At 42.5% G+C, this 18,275-nt stretch overlaps 2 protein-coding genes across 2 annotated transcripts in view; both read left to right on the top strand.

The window, feature by feature from the left end:
* LOC309379943 (craniofacial development protein 2-like) overlaps nt 1-18,275 on the top strand; it is a gene marked incomplete at its 3' end in the record, with an annotated part of 444,433 nt that overhangs the window by 56,854 nt on the left and 369,304 nt on the right. The gene's annotated exons all lie outside the window — the stretch shown is intronic.
* Nucleotides 1-18,275, top strand: part of HSD17B4 (hydroxysteroid 17-beta dehydrogenase 4) — a 76,401-nt gene that overhangs the window by 30,312 nt on the left and 27,814 nt on the right. The window contains exons 10-17 of the mRNA XM_081930558.1: nt 32-56; nt 950-1,078; nt 8,453-8,559; nt 10,494-10,730; nt 12,849-12,900; nt 13,407-13,478; nt 14,809-14,912; nt 16,482-16,547. Coding sequence (XP_081786684.1) covers nt 32-56; nt 950-1,078; nt 8,453-8,559; nt 10,494-10,730; nt 12,849-12,900; nt 13,407-13,478; nt 14,809-14,912; nt 16,482-16,547 — 792 coding nt within the window. The remainder of the gene's footprint in view (nt 1-31; nt 57-949; nt 1,079-8,452; nt 8,560-10,493; nt 10,731-12,848; nt 12,901-13,406; nt 13,479-14,808; nt 14,913-16,481; nt 16,548-18,275) is intronic.

Genomic DNA, 18,275 nt, shown 5'->3' with positions numbered 1-18,275 from the left:
TTATATTAACTTCTAAAATTTTATATTGTAGGTCGGAGCTGGATGGATTGGAAAATGTAAGTGGTCTTATACAATCTGGTCTAGTACTTACAAAAGAATCTGAATTTAATACGAAATGAAATCTTTATGTTGTCATAAAATAGAATATGGAAACTTTAATTTGTTGCCTATTAAGGGTAGTGGACCTTTATGCCAATACTTCAGAATTATACAAAGGCGTATTTTTAGACATTTTAAAACCACTTTAGCGGCACTACGTTTTGGTAAATAACTGTGGATTGAACTCACATTTATACTACAAAGGCATATAGTATTATTTATTATTATAATAATTATTTATTAAATTTGTATACCACCCGATACCCGCAAGTCTCAGGGTGGTCCACAACACAAAATCACAATGCAAAAACACATAATACGTAATAAAAACAAAAACAAGAAAACCCAATAATCCCGCCAACATGTTTTAAAAGGGCTTATAGCGGAGCAGTTTACTGTACATCCATGAAACAGTTCCTCAAAACTCCATCTCTGCACCCTTTACAGGTGTTTTATGGGCACTCTATATTATGTGGACCAGCTTTTTGGTCACTGATGGCAAATGATAGTGTGTTTTTATCAGATCTTATTTGAAATTGACTAAGGTGCTTTTATCATTCTTACAACTACTGTTCTCTTTAAGCTTTCAAAATGATGCAAGCTGTGAACACAGATAAACAAAATGGCAAAAAAGCCATATTCAGCGAAGCTCTCTTACTTAAAGGTCTGAGCTAGAATTTCTGCTCTACGTGGGGGGGGTCTGAATTATGTAAAAATCAGGTTCTGTTCTTGGCAGGGAGCGATAATCTAGACCTTTTTTTGATGGGAAAGGCTACTACTTTTACAAGGAAGCAGTGGTCCTGAAGTTTCAACAGTTGATGGCTATCTCTTCCTATCGCTGTTTGCTTAGTACGTTGGGAGCGATCGCTAGGAGCCATTGTCAGGCAGAAGAACCAGCCGATGACACCAGAGGAGGTGCAGAATAAATGGGAGATAATCTGTGACTTCAATAATGCCAACAAACCTCGAACTATCCAGGGTATGGGCACTTAAAATTCACTATATTTCTCAAATTATCGTGTGGTCGACTTTTAATTGATGAACCAATTTTATTATTATTATTTTAAAAATAAATCACTCAGCTAAACATCATGGTACATGACTCATGTTGCACTTTTGGAAGTGTCACATCTTACCATAATGCATATTAAGGGAAAACATGAAACTCTGTTTCTTTCTGAGGAGTTTTCTAGCTTTCTTGAAGAGTAGTCTTAGATATTTGACACTTGTGTTTGCATTCTGGTGAATTGGAGTAGTCTGGCAGTGAGACCCTTAGGAGCTCAGTTTGTACTAGGGCTGAACAATGTATTGATATATTGTCCAAAACCGAAGTCAATATTATGACATTGGTTTCATAATTTTTGACCTGGCAATGTATCGCGAATCATGGGGTTTGTGTATATGTGTGCTATGCAGAAATCATGATGTGGGGAAAAACGTGAAGCCAGCCGATGCAACATAGCTCCATCCTTATTTGAGACATTGTGATATACCAGAATATTGAGATATTTAGCTGGTGATATATCACAATGTTGAAAACCAGATATTGCCCAGCTCTAGTTTGCTCCTGTGATGAACAAATTGGTGGGGCTAAAATAATCAGATATGTCAATCCGAAGATATGGTACTCAGTAGAATTCTCCGTTTCAGAGCATATACTCTTGATTCTAGGAACTGAAAGCAGCAAAAGACAAATGAAACATTGTGCAAATCGTACAAGGCTAAGTCATACTTGGAAGAGACTTGATGGGCCTTTAAGTTTGTCAGAATCAGGAATGCTACCCTTTTTCAAGGGACTTTTTCATACCTGATTCCAGTGAAGATGGTTTTTGACAGTATGTTTATGAGTGATGGTCTAGTTGATCAGATCCTAGAAAGTTCAGGTTTTAGGTTTTACCCTTCAGTTGTGGACCGTGTTGAAGTTTGCAACCCAAGTTATCTACTAATAGTGTGGAGGATCATGGCTACTAACTAAAAATAAAAAGTGGAGTTCTAGCTACACACCCCAGCCTCTCTCAAAATAGCTTATTAATATGCCCCTCGCTACTGGAACAGCCTTAACAGATTATGCTAACACAGGGATGCCAACTACTAAAGACTAAGGGAAGAGCAGTTGGGTACATTTAGGAGAGTAGGATGCTCTCCTCTCTTGATCCCTCAGTTAAGTCCAGTCAAAGGCAACTATGGGTTGTGATGCTCATCTCGCTTTCAGTCTGAGGGAGCCGGCGTTTGTCCACAAACAGCTTTCCGGGTCATGTGGCCAGCATGATTAAACCGCTTCTGGTGCAATGGGCCACCGTGACCGAAACCAGAGCGCACGGAAACGCCATTTACCTTCCCGCCGCAGCTTTAGCTACTTATCTACTTGCACTGGCGTGCTTTCAAACTGTTAGGTTGGCAGGAGCTGGGACAGAGCAATGGGAGCTCACCCCGTTGCGGGGATTCGAACCGCCGACCTCCTGATCGGCAAGCCCAAGAGGCCCACAGTTTAGACCACAGCGCCACCCGCATTGCAGCAGACACTGTCAGCCTTACGAACACCTAGTCCAGCACCAGATTTCTTTTGCTAAGCACTCATTTCTCAAACTAGAGAAATCATCCCCACTTCTCTTCTCCATCCCAATGAAGCCAGGCTGGTCCCTAGATGTGGGAATTGGCCATAATGTTGTTACTATTTTCCATATGGGCTGAGTGGCTGATAATTACCGTATTTTTTGCACCATAACACTCACTTTTTTCCTCCTAGAAAGTAAGGGGAAATGTCTGTGCGTGTTATGGAGGGAATGCCTACGGGTGGCATGCCTACGGATTTTCCTCCTCTAAAAACTATGTGCGTGTTATGGTCGGGCGCGTGTTATAGAGCAAAAAATACGGTATATATAATTAATTATATAAATGTGTGTTGAATATTCTGATAGAATAAACTCCACCCAGGAGCTACTCTATGTTGCTTGCTGAAAGTTAAACTAGTTGTTAACATTCCAAGGGGAATATAGCATGCTCGATCCAGTGCGCTGTTACATTTTTCTGCTGGGTGAAGAATTCAGTTATGTTCTTGGCTGTGGTTTGGATGGGAACGTGCCTTTGATTAATCTCTCATCTGTGAGAATTAGCAGAGAGCCTGGTAAAATGCTGCTGATATCTGACATCCTAATTCATTTAATTTTTCAGTGGAACGACATTAGAAAATTTCCCTTGGTAAGAAGGCCCCTTTCCTTAGTGCCTCAAGGCACCGAACTGTTAAGTAAGGAAAACTAATTAGAGTATTCACATTTAAAAAAATGAAAGCTATGTTACTTTATATCTGCAAGTTCAAGCTGTCCCCAGAGATTTCATTAAAAACTATTACCAGCATTAATGTAAGTAATTTGATGCTGTGAAAAGCTATTATATACTGAACTATCATATATAATTATACAAAAAATGCCAATTAGTGTAATTATTTACCTATCATTTGCGAGAATAGCCTAGAATTAGAGCCACAAAATGTGGCTTGTAATGGTGTGTGTGTCTATTTAGATGCTGAGTGTGTAGGCCTGATTTTCATTTACCCCAGATTAAAAAGCACTGAAATTTGAGCTGTATCATTTTCAAAAAGTGATTTCTTCCTCTATAATGATCTTACTCTAATTAGGCTTAGGACTTAGTCATGGAAGGGCAAAACAAGAGGTTTTCTGTGTATCTTTGCTGGAGTTACAGCATATTTGCCTCCAAACATTATTAAAGAAACTAATAATGAATTCTAAATTAATTTATGCTTGACAGCCCCCCCCCCCAATTTAGATTGAAGCTGATTCAATAGCCGGTCCTCTAATGACCTTCCAAATTTATTGAGGCAAAAAGTTTGGGCGGCAGTATGCTATGTTGGTTTGTGGATGGCAGATTAAAGTTTTAAAACTCATCTAGGCTCTAATGATCACCTAGCAGCTTCTGACAAGCCACTCTATGCATGTTCAGGCATTTGCCTAAATATGTGAAGCATTAAACTGGGATAAAGGTAAAAGGTAAAGGTAAAGGACCCCTGACAGTTAAGTCCAGTCGCAGACGACGCTGGGGTTGTGGCGCTCATCTTGCTTTACTGACCGAGGGAGCCGATGTTTGTCTGCAAACGTTTTTTTCTGGGTCATGTGGCCAGCATGACTAAACCGCTTCTGGCAAACCAAAGCAGCACATGGAAACGCTGTTTACCTTCCCGTCGGAGTGGTACCTATTTATCTACTTGTACTTTGACCCACTTTCAAACTGCTAGGTTGGCAGGAGCGTGGACCGAGCAACAGGAGCTCACCCCATCGCGGGGTTTCGAACTGCCGACCTTCCGATCAGCAAGCCCTAGGCTCAGTGGTTTAGACCACAGCGCCATCCGCGTCCCTAGGGATAGGGGTACACCCCCCAAGTCCCACGCCATGTGTCCAGCTGCTCTTCAGATCTTCACACAGTTAGCATGCAGGTCTGAAGATTTTCAAGCATGTTTGAGCACTTCCAGAACATTCCCTATCCGAATCCTGCCTTTCTTGTTGTGTGAAGGAATTTGAAGCATGTTAAACCCTTTCAGACATTTCTGCTAATTGTGGGGAAGCTGCATCTCTGATTGTGGAAATGTGGAAGGCTGCATCTCTGATTGTGGTATGCTTAGTTCCCCCGCCCCTTTGCTGTCGTGCCCTTCTTACAGAGGGCTAAGTGTAGTGGTTTAGCCTCATAACTGCTCCATGAGGGAGGTAGAGAGAAAAAGAAAATGCTAGGTGAAATTCAAACTACTGTTCCCAAAGTATAGCTGTAGCCATCATACTGCATTGCTAGTTCCTTTTGGGAAGAACAGTGATTTAATACATACTTTTAATATTCATAATAGTAATGCTCGTGTCTGGCTTTTGCCTAATGCACCAGTAGCACTTCTAACATAGTGAGTTTGGTTACTGTTATTTTTTTGCTTGTCAGACTCTTAATGCCCAGGCTTGATAACCGTCACAGGGCACTTAAGTTTCAGGCAATTCATGTAATCCAATTTCCTTAGCATCTTGGTTGGAGACACTGGAAGTGTGACCTTGCATAACACAAGTTCCGCAGCCTATTCAAGTGCTAAAATATCATTGCAAATCTAATGCTGGAGGTTGGGACTGGAGTTGAGTTTCCTATGCCAGACAGCAGAAGGTCAGCGCTCTGTGTTATTGCAGTTCTCCCCCCCCCCTTTTCTTCTTGTTTGTGTTCCCTGTGAGAATTAATATATAGCAGAAGATACTCCCAAGAAGCGGAGAAGGAAATTGCATACCAGACAATCGGTAGGCCTAGAGAAACAGAATAGGTGACAGATTGCTATTTGTACCAGAAGTCGTGCTTTTGAATAATACTAGAAGGATTCATAAGGGATGCGGGTGGCACTGTTGGTTAAAGCCTCAGTGCCTAGGACTTGCCGATCATCAGGTCGGCGGTTCGAATCCCCGCGGCGGGGTGCGCTCCCGCTGCTCGGTCCCAGCGCCTGCCAACCTAGCAGTTCGAAAGCACCCCCGGGTGCAAGTAGATAAATAGGGACCGCTTACTAGCGGGAAGGTAAACGGCGTTTCCGTGTGCTGCGCTGGCTTGCCAGATGCAGCTTGTCACGCTGGCCACGTGACCCGGAAGTGTCTGCGGACAGCGCTGGCTCCCGGCCTATAGAGTGAGATGAGCGCACAACCCTAGAGTCTGGCAAGACTGGCCCGTACGGGCAGGGGTACCTTTACCTTACCTTTACCTTTAGAAGGATTCATAGCTTACTGAGAGACCAAATGCTTGGCATCAAGAAAGCTGCAAGTTCAATCCTTGACATCTGCAGGCAGGGTTGGGAGAGACACCTGTCTGATCTTTTGGAGATTCATTGCCATTTAATGGAGATAATACAGGAAGAACAAGTTAGTCAATCAACGGTTGAAAGGATAATGAAAGGAATAAGGTAAAGGTAAAGGGACCCCTGACCATTAGGTCCAGTCGTGACCGACTCTGGGGTTGCGGTGCTCATCTCGCTTTATTGGCCGAGGGAGCCGGTGTACAGCTTCCAGGTCATGTGGCCAGCATGACTAAGCTGCTTCTGGCGAACCAGAGCAGCACACGGAAACGCCGTTTACCTTCCCACCGGAGTGGTACCTATTTATCTACTTGCACTTTGACGTGCTTTCGAACTGCTAGGTTGGCAAGAGCTGGGACCGAGCAATGGGAGCTCATTCCCTCGCAGGGATTCGAACCACCAAACTTCTGATTGGTAAGTCCTAGGCTCTATGGTTTAACCCACAGCGCCACCTGCGTCCCCTAATGAAAGGAACAGATGATATTAAAGTAAGCAAATTTAGAGAGCTGGAATTTAAAAAAATTCTAAAATGGTACAGAACTCCAGCCCAGCTAGCTAATATGTTAGCAGGATTGAATTCTAACAGTTGGCACTGTAAACTAGTCAAGGGATGGTTTTCTCATATGTACTGGGAATGCCCAGAGGTAAAGGAATTCTGGAATAAAATCCAAAGGTCATTAATGAACTGTTTAAAGTGAAGCTATCAATAGACTTTGATTTCATGACAATGGGTATACTTGGAAATGCGGCTATAGAGAAAGGGGACCAGTTTACTTTCAAAGCTATGATATTAGCGGGAAAGGCAACGATAGCTTTAGTTTGGAAAGATAGAGAAAAATGGACAGGAGAGGCATGGAATAGTTATTTGTTTGAACTTACTCAGTCGGACATTGTCGCAGTAATGTCACAGGAAACAACGTGGAAGGTCAAGTCCACCACGATAAGGAACAGATGGAACTCCTATCTTCAAAGGACAGAAACTACTGGAACAAAAGACATTCGGTGGAAACTAAAGAGGCTATGCCCATGGCTGAGAATAATTGTTTGAACCTTTCCAATGGCTATTGGGGGGTGGGAAGGGAGGGGAAGGAAAAATTGTACAGGGAATTTAAAAATTGGAAGGAGATAATATAATGTATGTAAAAATCCCCCCCCCCATAGAGATAATAGTCTCTACGTAGTCTGGCACAGATGTAAGGCAGATTATTTTGTTCTGAAGTTATATGTGGGGAAAAGAATAGAAGTTGTTAGAGATACTAAACACGGGGGTGGGGTGGGGACCTTAGACCTTTGATGTAAGTACTGGAAGACTAAAAATATACCAGCTTTGGAAGAGGTGTTCAAATACTTTGTGGTGCTAAGCTGATACCTGTAAGTATTTTTAATTTGCCAGTTCAAGTACACTTTCTCCCTTGTCTCGATTACTAAGTTAACACTGATTGCTTCTGATTTTAATCTAAGCAACATTTAAAGGATAGTGGGGCATACTTCGGAGGCTCTTTTTGCAAACTGTTCTCCAAACTCTTCACTCTTTTAAACAGTTAGCAGGTTGTGAGGGAAGTGGGTGGGTGTTTGGGGTGAGGTGTGCTGTGGGTGACAGTCCTAAAATGGCTGCCATGGGCGGGGTGGGAGGTGTCGCAACTCCAAATGTAGCTGGTGGGATGTGCTGCGTAACACAAAATAGCTGCTACATCTCAAAGAGCGCGAGGGAGGGGGATCATAGGACCATGTAATAGTGCTGGCCTGCCCCTCCCAATCAATGGGGAAAAGGCATCTACACCAGCCATCACCATTCCTGCTCACAGAAACAAGCTATTTACATCTTTCCTCAAAACAGAAGGAAGAGTTGGTGTCCAGTTGTGTAACCCAGCAAAAAGTCGGCATGTTTAAGGGGAGATGGGTGGTTCTATGTTGCAGAGGCCAAGCCAGTGGAAACAGGAACTGACCAGAAAGAGCAAATCACATCTCTCACATTGTGGATTTTTGAAGGGGTATTTACTGAGACCTTTAACAGGCCCTGTAGGAAGTACAGTCGTACCCTGGATCCCGAATGCCTTGCAGTTCGAACGTTTTGGTTTCCGAACACTGCAAACCCGGAAGTGAGTGTTCCACTTTGCGAACGTTCCTTGGAACCCAAACGCCCAACAAGGCTTCCACGGATTCTGATTGGCTGCCAGAACTTCCAGCAGCCAATCAGAAGCCGTTCTTTGGTTTCCAAACTTTTTAGAAATTGAACGGATTTCCAGAATGGATTCTGTTCGACTTCCAAGGTACGACTGTACTGGCAGGCACTGGAGCCCACAGACAGCATTGGGAACCTCTATAATTAATATGTGAGGGTTCACATTAACAAGTAAAGCATATGAATGGTTAGGAGGCACTGTGTTAACTTCAAGAATAAGGGACTTCCCCAAAAGTGAGGTTGAAGTGTCATGTTAGCATTTTGTGACGGTTGTATTTTTGCTTGGAATTAAGCTGTGGAAAGACTTATTTTTGTGTGTGCGTGGTTTCAAAACCATTTCCCTTCTGTATTTCCAGAATCAGTCAGCATGCTGAATGACGTGTTAAGTCAAATAGAATCCCAAGATGTCTCCCCCAATCCCACAAGCTACAGTGCACCAAGATCCTCTACAGGCTTTGACCCTGTAAGTAAAAAAATGCTTCTGCGAGGTACTTGGCTTGAAGATATTCCGTTGCCCGGAGCCAGAAAAAGCTACTGTGACACATGAATCGGAAGATGCAGTGTACTGTCTCAAAAGGTCAACTTTAAAATGTGAGCTGGAGAAGGCAGTGCTTTCCCCCACACTGTTCCCTTGTACACTATTCCATAGTGTAAAGTAACATTTATGAGAACGGACTAGACTAGAGAATTTGCTACTTCTTCTCCGAAGAATCCAGACACTCTAGTTCTGCAGGTTTGCTAGTCAGGTGTAATTTCTCCAGGCATTGGTCTGTAGGGCAAAGTAACATCTCTTTCAAAAAGTTAAAAATAAATGAGGCCACTGTTTCGTTTTGTACCGCAGCTGCTAAAATCTAGCATCGCATTTCTCTTCAAGTGTGTGTGTGCAGCAAACATGCATTTTGAGAAGCTTGGCATAATTTGTGGACAAAGATTTGTGCTGCCTTAAGGTTATTTGTCCCTAATGGGCTGCTGTCTCACTGGGGAAAGGGAAAGGCTGTAGCTCAGCACATCTGTTTTACATGCAGAAGATTGCAGTTTAATCTCCAGGTAGGACCTGGTATGTCCTGTATCTGAAACCTTGGAGTGCTGCCGAGAGTCAAGTGTAGTCAGTAGCAAGCTTGAAGGAGCAATGATCTGCATTGGTATAAGGCAGCTTCCAATTTTTCTCCACAAAATATGACCATGGGGGGAAGTGGAGTTTTGGATTTCCGGGCTAACCACCCGCTCGAGAGCAGCTTCTCTGAGTTTAGGGAAGGCTTGAATGGAGTAAAAGTGGGGTAGCGAAGGCAGTGTCCCCCCCAAAAAAAAACCACCCCAAGGTAGTGTGGTGACGAAGACAAGCCACAGCGGTGTTCTCTGCTGCTCCTTGCCTTACCAGGCATGACCAAACTTGGCCCTCCAGCTGTTCTGGGATTGCAGTTCCCATCATCCCTGACCACTGGTCCTGTTAGCTAGGGATGATGGGAGTTGTAGTCCCAAAACGGCTGGAGGGCCAAGTTTGGCCATAACTGCCTTAGATGGAGTTAGAGGACCCTGTTTCAGGCAAATGGAGTGGCACCGAGTTTTGAAATATCCTAGTATTGCGATCCCCTGGAGCCGTAGTAGTTTAGACATACAACAGTTGTCCTAAAAGAGAATCGGTACAAAATATTTAACTGGCACCCGGAAGGGATTATCTCTTCTCGATTTCCCATCACCATTTTGAAGATCAACTATGAATGAGTTTCTGCGTTCTCGACTGGTATTCAGATTGATTATGTGTCCCTATATGATATATATACAAGAAAGGAGGAGCTAGATATATTTTCTCATACATCCTATACCTTTTCCCAACTTTTGATATCAGTGGTGTGAAGACTTTCCTTTTTCGGCTGACCTATTAATGGTTGAAATCAAATTTAGTATATTTGTATGAGATTTTCACTCTGCATGGGATTGAGTAGGATTTTTTTCTTCCTATTTATATTTCAGCCATACATGGGAACCCATAAAAGTTATTAGACTGTAAAACAAATGAGCATCTTATAAATTGGAAGCAGTGATGGGCGTCTTGTGGCACTCCTAGATGTTGGTAGATGTTCAGCTCCCAACAGACCCAGCCATCATGGCCAGGTCAAAGATTATGGGAATTATGGTTCTACCACATCTGGAATGGCTACAGATTCCATCTCTGGTTAATACACATTTGTGTGTATTTTATTTTATTTTTAGCATTCATATGGCCTCAGAGAAAATCCAATGTCTTCCCCTTTTATAACAGCTTTCTCTCTTTGCCTTGAGGTGCTTCTCATTCACCAAAGACTACTTGTTAATCACTCTGAGCTTGCTTTTGGTAAGAACGGAACATCTAAATTAATAATACTAATTAATGTGCGCTCCTGTTTTCAATACCCACAGTCGCAGAGCATTGGCCAGAAGCTGCCCACAATGTCTTATGAGTACAGCCATTTGCAGCCCATCTTGTATGCACTTGGCGTGGGCATGTCAACAAAAGATCCGGACCACCTGAAATTCCTGTTTGAAGGAAGCGAAGAGTTTTGCTGTCTTCCAAGCTTTGGAGTTATACCAGCTCAGGCCTCTATGCTCGATGGTGGATTGTCTAGCGTTCCAGGACTTAATATTGATTTTACTAAGGTGAGTGTGAGCCACAACAATTGAATTGATTTTATGTATCAAACTGTTGGCAAATGAAACAGCATGCATAGCAGATGCAGATTTAACAACGGAGGGGGGAAATTTGGATACGCGAAAATCTAATGCATTAATCATCAGTAGTAAACATGGAGTCAATATAGCTTGGTTTTGAAATGAAGCAGCCTGATTTGCCCTCATTTGCTGTTGCCCCAGATGATACATTCCGTTAAAATTTTGGACAGTGATGAAAACTAGAGCCTAGCAAGTCCAGCTGACTGCAGCACATGGCAAATTCCAAATGCGAGTGGTAAAGAAATACTTATTACAGTGGTACCTCAGGTTACATACGCTTCAGGTTACATATGCTTCAGGTTACAGACTCCACTAACCCAGAAATACTGCTTCAGGTTAAGAACTTTGCTTCAGGATAAGAATAGAAATCGTGCTCCGGCGGCGCGGCGGCAGCAGGAGGCCCCATTAGCTAAAGTGGTGCTTCAGATTAAGAACAGTTTCAGGTTAAGAACGGACCTCCGGAACGAATTAAGTACTTAACCTGAGGTACCACTGTACCTCCTCAATATCTCAACATTACAATGTCAGTCACGATACAGAGGAGAAACAAAGAAACTGAAAATAATGTGCTATGCATTTCACTTGCATCAGGGTAGGGATCCTATCATCCTTCCAGATATTGCTGGGCTACATTTCCCCTCACGCCTCACAGTTGGCCAGTCTGAATGGGGCTGAAAGGGTGTGTGACTCTAGCTGTATCTGGAGGGCCTAAGGGAGTGGGTGGCGCTGTGGTCTAAACCACCAAGCTTCTTGGGCTTGCCGATCAGAAGGTCGGCGGTTCGAATCCCCGCGACGGGCTGAGCTCCCGTTGCTCTGTCCCAGCTCCTGCCAACCTAGCAGTTTGAAAGCATGCCAGTTCAAGTAGATAAATAGGTACTGCTCTGTCCCAGCTCCTGCCAACCTAGCAGTTTGAAAGCATGCCAGTTCAAGTAGATAAATAGGTACTGCTGTGGCGGGAAGGTAAATGGCATTTCCCTGCACTCTGGCACTCGTCATGGTCTTCTGTTGCACCAAAGCTGTTCGTGGACAAATGCTGGCTCCCTCGGCCTGAAAGCGAGCTGAGCACCGCAACCCCATAGTCAAGTTTGACTGGACTTAACCATCCAGGGCTCCTTTATCTGGAAGGCCACAAATTCTTCGCCGTTAACTTGCATCAAGTTTCTCCTATGACCCATGAGAGGCCTGGGGAAAGCATCCAGAGACTTTAAACCTCCTTCTTTAATAGTTAAAGGACAAAGATAATGTTAATAATGAGGTGAGATTCCCCACCACCACCACCATAAAGAATACCTAAGGTGTTACCTGTTTAACAAAATGGAAGCAAAGTGTGAATTGGACAAAGAATTACTCTTTAAACAGAAAAAGGTGAGGGATGGCGGCTATGTATCTGATAGTTTATCCACCTCAGACTGAAAATTTACAAGGCCATAAAACATATGATAAAACATATAAAACTACAGTGGTTCCTCGCAAGACAAAATTAATTCGTTCTGCGAGTTGTTTCGTCTTGCGATTTTTTCGTCTTGCAGAGCGCGGATTCCCTGGGTATTAATGGCTTTAAGAAAAAGGAAGCAAACTCGCAAGACATTTTCGTCTTGCGAAGCAAGCCCATCGGGAAAATCGTATTGCGAAGCAACTCAAAAAACGAAAAACCCTTTTGTCTTGCGCGTTTTTCGTCTTGCGAGGCATTCGTCTTGCGAGGTACCACTCTATGATAACTGCCCACTTAATGGGCAAAGTGCAAACCCCTTTGAGGAAAAGCAACCTAAGTGTTTGTGCTTTGTTTCACATCATGTTTCCAGATCAAATAATAGACTGTCTTTACCCGAGGATAGGATAGAATAGAATAGAATAGAATAGAATAGAATAGAATAGAATAGAATAATATAGAAATAAAATAATGATACATTGCGTTGTCATGTGTTAACACAGTAAAAAAAAAAGTAAAGATACTTAATCTCTTTATATCGTTTTAAAAACTGCAGCAGTATAGACTGCAGTTTTCTGACAGCAGTGCAAATGATGCAAATTTCTGTCTTATTATAGGTGTTACATGGTGAGCAATATTTGGAGCTGTATAAACCTCTGCCAACATCAGGTAAGACTTCAGCAACCCTAATTAATTTGTGTGTGTTTGTATGCGTGTGTGTGTGTGTGTACACACACACACACACACACACACACATATATATATATATATATATATATGGTGTAGCACTCTGTTGGTGTTTTTACCAAGAGTAATTTGTATTATTCTTCATGATCTCTGTACAGTTTCAAGTGGAGTTTCTCTACCTGCAGAAAACAGCCTTCAGCCCATTCTTTATCCAGGGAACTGATTCTCATATCCTCTCCCTTCAAGGGGAGGTTTTTATTGTATCATGCATGTGTCAGGGGCCAAGGCTCTGTTCTCACCTTCCAGCTCAATTCTCACTATTTAGTATGTTCTACAATATACTTGATCCAAAATTCAAATCATGCCATGCTATTCTTGGGTGTGTGTGGATTTTATATTGCAAACTTTAGCTATTGATTTTCTTGGGAGGCCTGTAAGTATTTCTGTATTACTTCTGTGTCATTTCTTTTTCTTCTTTTCGATTTTAGGAAAACTAACTTCGGAGGCCACTATTGCTGACATCCTAGATAAAGGCTCAGGAGCGCTTATTCTCTTGGATGGTAACTCTCCTACTATGTGTTAAGAGCAAATGGGCAGAGAAATGAGTGTTTAAAATGGAATGAACCTTCCTAGCGGTGCCTTGACCACATCTTGGAGGAAGGCTTTGTAACAGCTACTGGAATCTTGTCTTGCCCTGAGGGCAATTTCAATATTATCTGGGTTTGCCATGCATCTAAAGACATAGCATATGTGAACTGGCCTTGATATTTTGCCAGCCTAGTTTTAAACCCCGAAAAGTGGTTAGTGTGTTTGTTTCTGCATGTTCTGGAATGCATTACAGTGGTACCTCGGGTTAAGTACTTAATTCGTTCCGGAGGCCCGTACTTAACCTGAAACTGTTCTTAACCTGAAGCACCACTTTAGCTAATGGGACCTCCTGCTGCTGCCGCACCGCCGGAGCACGATTTCTGTTCTCATCCTGAAGCAAAGTTTTTAACCCGAGGTACTGTTTCTGGGTTAGCGGAGTCTGTAACCTGAAGTGTATGTAACCTGAAGCGTATGTAACCCGAGGTACCTCTGTATAGGTTTAGGATATAAGAGTTTTGGGGTTTTTTTCCAGTGAAGACTTTGTGGGGCCTACCCCTCCCCACAGCCAATCTCATATTTATTGTTTTTACTCTGTATTCATAAAGCTCGTATTTTATTCCAAATATCCTTATGCCTCTCTTTAGTAGAGATTTCTAACGCAGCTTGTCATGTAAAATAGCAGAATTCCAGAAAATAGAGGAGCGTGGGTGAAGATAATCTCAAGACAAGTGCAACAAGGCATATAACCAGCTTATATTAAATGACAAAAGCCCAGACAAATGAAATTGTCTGTGTATGGGTCCAAACTTAACTTCAGAAGGTAGGGAGACATGGAGGAAGACCCCTTAGAAAATGACCGCAAGGTTCAGGTGGCCTCATGCAGTTAATAAACTTGGGTCAGGGCAGTGAAAAGGAGGGACATTTCAGTAGTTTTTAGACAGAAGCAGGGCTTTTTTCCAGCCAGAACTCAGTTCCGGCTCCTCTCAGGGGGGCGCCATTGCCATTCTAAGCGAACGAGGGAGGTGTCCATGGTGAGTTCTGGCGCCTCTTTTTCTAGAAAAATAGCACTGGGCAGAAGGAGTAGAGTAATAGAACTATGTAGCTCTTCTCACCCAGTTCCCTGAAAATTTAAGTCAAAAGTTCTCTGCTCAACACTATGTTAGTTTTTACTTTAGCATGCTGTAAACAGAGCCACAGCTAATACCCTGCAGTTATGTCATTATGGGTTGTATTTTAAGAAAGGAAGGTATGTTGTTTGCAGTTAAACTAAAATGCTTCTTTTTTTGTCCTGATCTTGTCTAGTCCACACATACTCTGGAAAGGACCTTTTGTGCTATAACCAATTCTCCGTCTTTGTTGTCGGAGCTGGCGGTTTTGGCGGGAAACGCTCGTCTGAGAAAACCAAGGTAATACGAGCTTTAAGTTGGGAAGCATGGGTAATTTGTGAACGAATTCAAAATGTATTTTGAACCAGGGTTAGACAGCCTAAAGCCAGAGCGTTCCAAATTGTGTGTCGTGACACATTAGTGTGTCGGCTGCAGTGCGTAGGTGTGTCGTGCAAATGCTCCCCACGCTCCTCCCGGGGCTGGAAAGGGATTAGTTTAACTTCCGGTTTGCTAGTAAAACTGAATTACTGTGTTGTGAAATGTTGCATGTCTAAAACGTTTGTCACCAGTATGAAAAGTTTGGCCTAAGGCCTGGAATCTGAATCCAGATCTCTCAGGAGGGATTATCAAGAGTGTGTGGGATTGTTCATGGAAACCACTGGTCCCAACTCTATAGGGCTGAGGTGTCCGGCCCCCTCCATATCTGTGGAGAGAGGGTCAGGCGCTCATAAAGTTGAGGGGGTGGAGGAGACCCAGTGTGGCACAGTTTCAGTGGTCAGCTTCTTCTGGGCGAGAGAGAGAGGAGGAGCCACTGGCCATTGAAGCTGTTCCTTGCTGAGCTCCTCATGATGATGTGACGTCACACGTGCATGATGTCACACACCTGGAATGCACGATGTGCATGTGACATCACACGCACCCCCGTGACATCACTTCGGCTCCCCTCCCCCACTGATTTTCTTCCCGCTCAAGTCATTCCGTCTCAATAGCCATCTCCTGCCCTTTTCCTAAAAGCTTCTGAGGCATGGGTGACCTTTGCATGCCTGGAGGACTGGCAGCTCTCATGATTAAGTCCTCATGATTAATTAAAAAAACCAATATTGATACTTATTCAGAGAGATACAAAAATACATGCCCCTTACAAAATATATTTTTATATTTGAAACATATATGTTTCATATATACATAAACTGATATGAAACAACTACTTAGTCTAAAAAAAGAAAAAGAATAAAGACAGAAAGGAGAAAAGACAAGGAAAGGGGAAACCTAGAGAAAGAGAGGAAAGAAAGAGAAAAAAAGATAAAGAATAAAAGGAATTCCAGCTCTCTGTGCTCCAGCTAAATATAGTATTCACTCCTTAAGATCCAAACATCCTATCTTCTATAAACCAGTATTTTTCAGTCTTCAAATCTAACTATGACAAGTTCGTTTTTTCTTTCACGCAAAAAGTCCATGAGAAATTTCCAATCCTTAGTAAATGTCTGTAATTAGACATGTTAACTTCTCCGCTGTCTCAGCCAAGTCCAATAGTTTTATCAACCATTCTTCTATAGTGTGCGAGGCTGTATCTTTGTGCATGTAGCAAAAGGCAAGAGAAGTTCTCAAGCATCTTTGAGAGTCACCATTTCCACGAAGGAGCATACAATTGGCCTAGCAGCCATTGAAAACTGTATTCCCTATGCTGCTTGGCTTTAAAAAGTACTCCGTTTGAACATCTGGGCTTGCAGTACTAGTCTCAGCGGTTTTGGCTGGTGGTGCCTGGCTCCTTTAGAAAGACGAGTCTCAAAACTGAGTAACGTACAAAACAACCAGACATAAAATGTCACTAAGAACAGGGGCAGAGTGCTTATTTCTCTTTATTTCCAGGTCACGGTGAACCCACCCAACAGACCACCAGATGCCACTGCCATGGATCTCACTACAGGAGATCAGGTAAATAGTTTACTTCCTGCCAAATATATATATATTTAAATATTCCTGTGAAGTTGGAGGTGTGGTATGGAGTCTTGTATTTAACAAGTCACCTGGTCGCCATAGGTCATAAGGATTTCAGACAGGCAGGCCAGCAGGCTGATGGAAGAATGGCGAATCACTTTGCTGCTGCTCCTTTAGTTCACTTGGTTTCTGTTCTAGCTTTTCCCTTCCAGACATGCATATTATGAAACAACTGCACAGTCTACTTTCTTTCCTTTTTCCTATTCTTTGCAGAGTAACTGAGTTACTGCGTTCGCTTCCATAAATCTTTGAGTAAAAAGGAAGTGTTGACAGAAGATCAAAACCAAGTCCAAAAGCATTTAAATTGTTCACAGTTTGTGGAGAGATGAATCAATTAATTTCAGCTCTACAGGGGGACTTTCTACGTGACTATGGAGTTTAAAGGATCATCTCATTACTCTTTCCTGCCAATTATCAGATTGATGTTTTAAATCAATGAAGAAAGAATTGTTCTGCCAAGGGATCAATCGCACTATTGAAATATGTATTCTGTGACCCATGTCCCGACTGATACGTTTTTTCTTGTTAGTCCTTTCCCAAAATGTGTATTAAGAAACATTTTTCGTAGACGCCAATGGAGAAAACCCTCAAGTGGTGATTTACAGGTTGTTGGGGTTTTTTTTAAAAAAAAATACAGTGAAGAAACTATCACTGTCTGGCAGCCTGAGTACAGAAGGAAATACTGTGTCGTTGTAAAACATGTCTTCTGCGATATTCTGTGTTTCTCCTAGGGAATAGGTTTGAGCTTAATAGAGCTTTAATTAACTTCAGTAAATGACTTTCTTTGCAACTTGCAGTTTTTGTGCTGGTTGTAACAAATAGTGACAAACTGGGATTTTCATGAATATCATTTCAATCTTAACTTGTTACCTTTGTTCCTTTTCATTCCTGATTTTAATACTTCAGGACTTTGTTCTGCTTATTACTGCAATCAGACCTAAGAGGCCTTAACTGGCAAAATCTCTCTCTCTCTTTATGTTTAGAAATTAATGCACTGTAGTTATGCAGCATCCTGTGAATGTATTGGAATATGCATAGTCTCGCTAAAGTTGTGGTTGAGTCTAGTTAAAAAAAAAAGAGGATTTTAAATATTGAGCACAGCTTTTCCTTAATATTCGCTCTAAACCACACCCAAGATTCTGTAAAGTGCAGAATTTACACCAGCATTTCTGGCTGCCTGGGACATGCTTTCACCTCTTTTGATTCTTTTGCAACCTCAAATGCCCTTTCGTGGGGTTTTGGAGTTACACAAGAGGACTGGCCTTAATTCACAACGCTGCTTCTTGTTAATCTAGCAGATAATCTTGTGTGGGGAATTAATCCCATATTGGGCAGAAGTAATTCTATCTCGGGCACACTCAATAGAGTCCCTTGGCCTGCCGCTGATTGCCAGATGATGGAATAGTTATTCCCTCGTTCTTTTCTCCTTCGTTGAAGGGATAGCAATTCAGTTCATCTTTACCAGGCATAGGCAAACTCGGCCTTCCAGATGTTTTGGGACTACAACTCCCATCATCCCTAGCTAACAGGACCAGTGGTCAGGGATGATGTAAATTGTAGTCCCAAAACATCTGGAGGGCCAAATTTGCCTATGCCTGATTTTTACAGATGCCTTGCTCTGCTTCGAGTCCCCTACTACTACTACTAATAATAATAATAATAATA

Source organism: Podarcis melisellensis (assembly GCF_964234715.1).
Source record: "Podarcis melisellensis genome assembly, chromosome: 11".
NCBI classification, from domain to species: domain Eukaryota; kingdom Metazoa; phylum Chordata; class Lepidosauria; order Squamata; family Lacertidae; genus Podarcis; species Podarcis melisellensis.
This window is presented reverse-complemented; position numbering and strand designations above follow the sequence as displayed.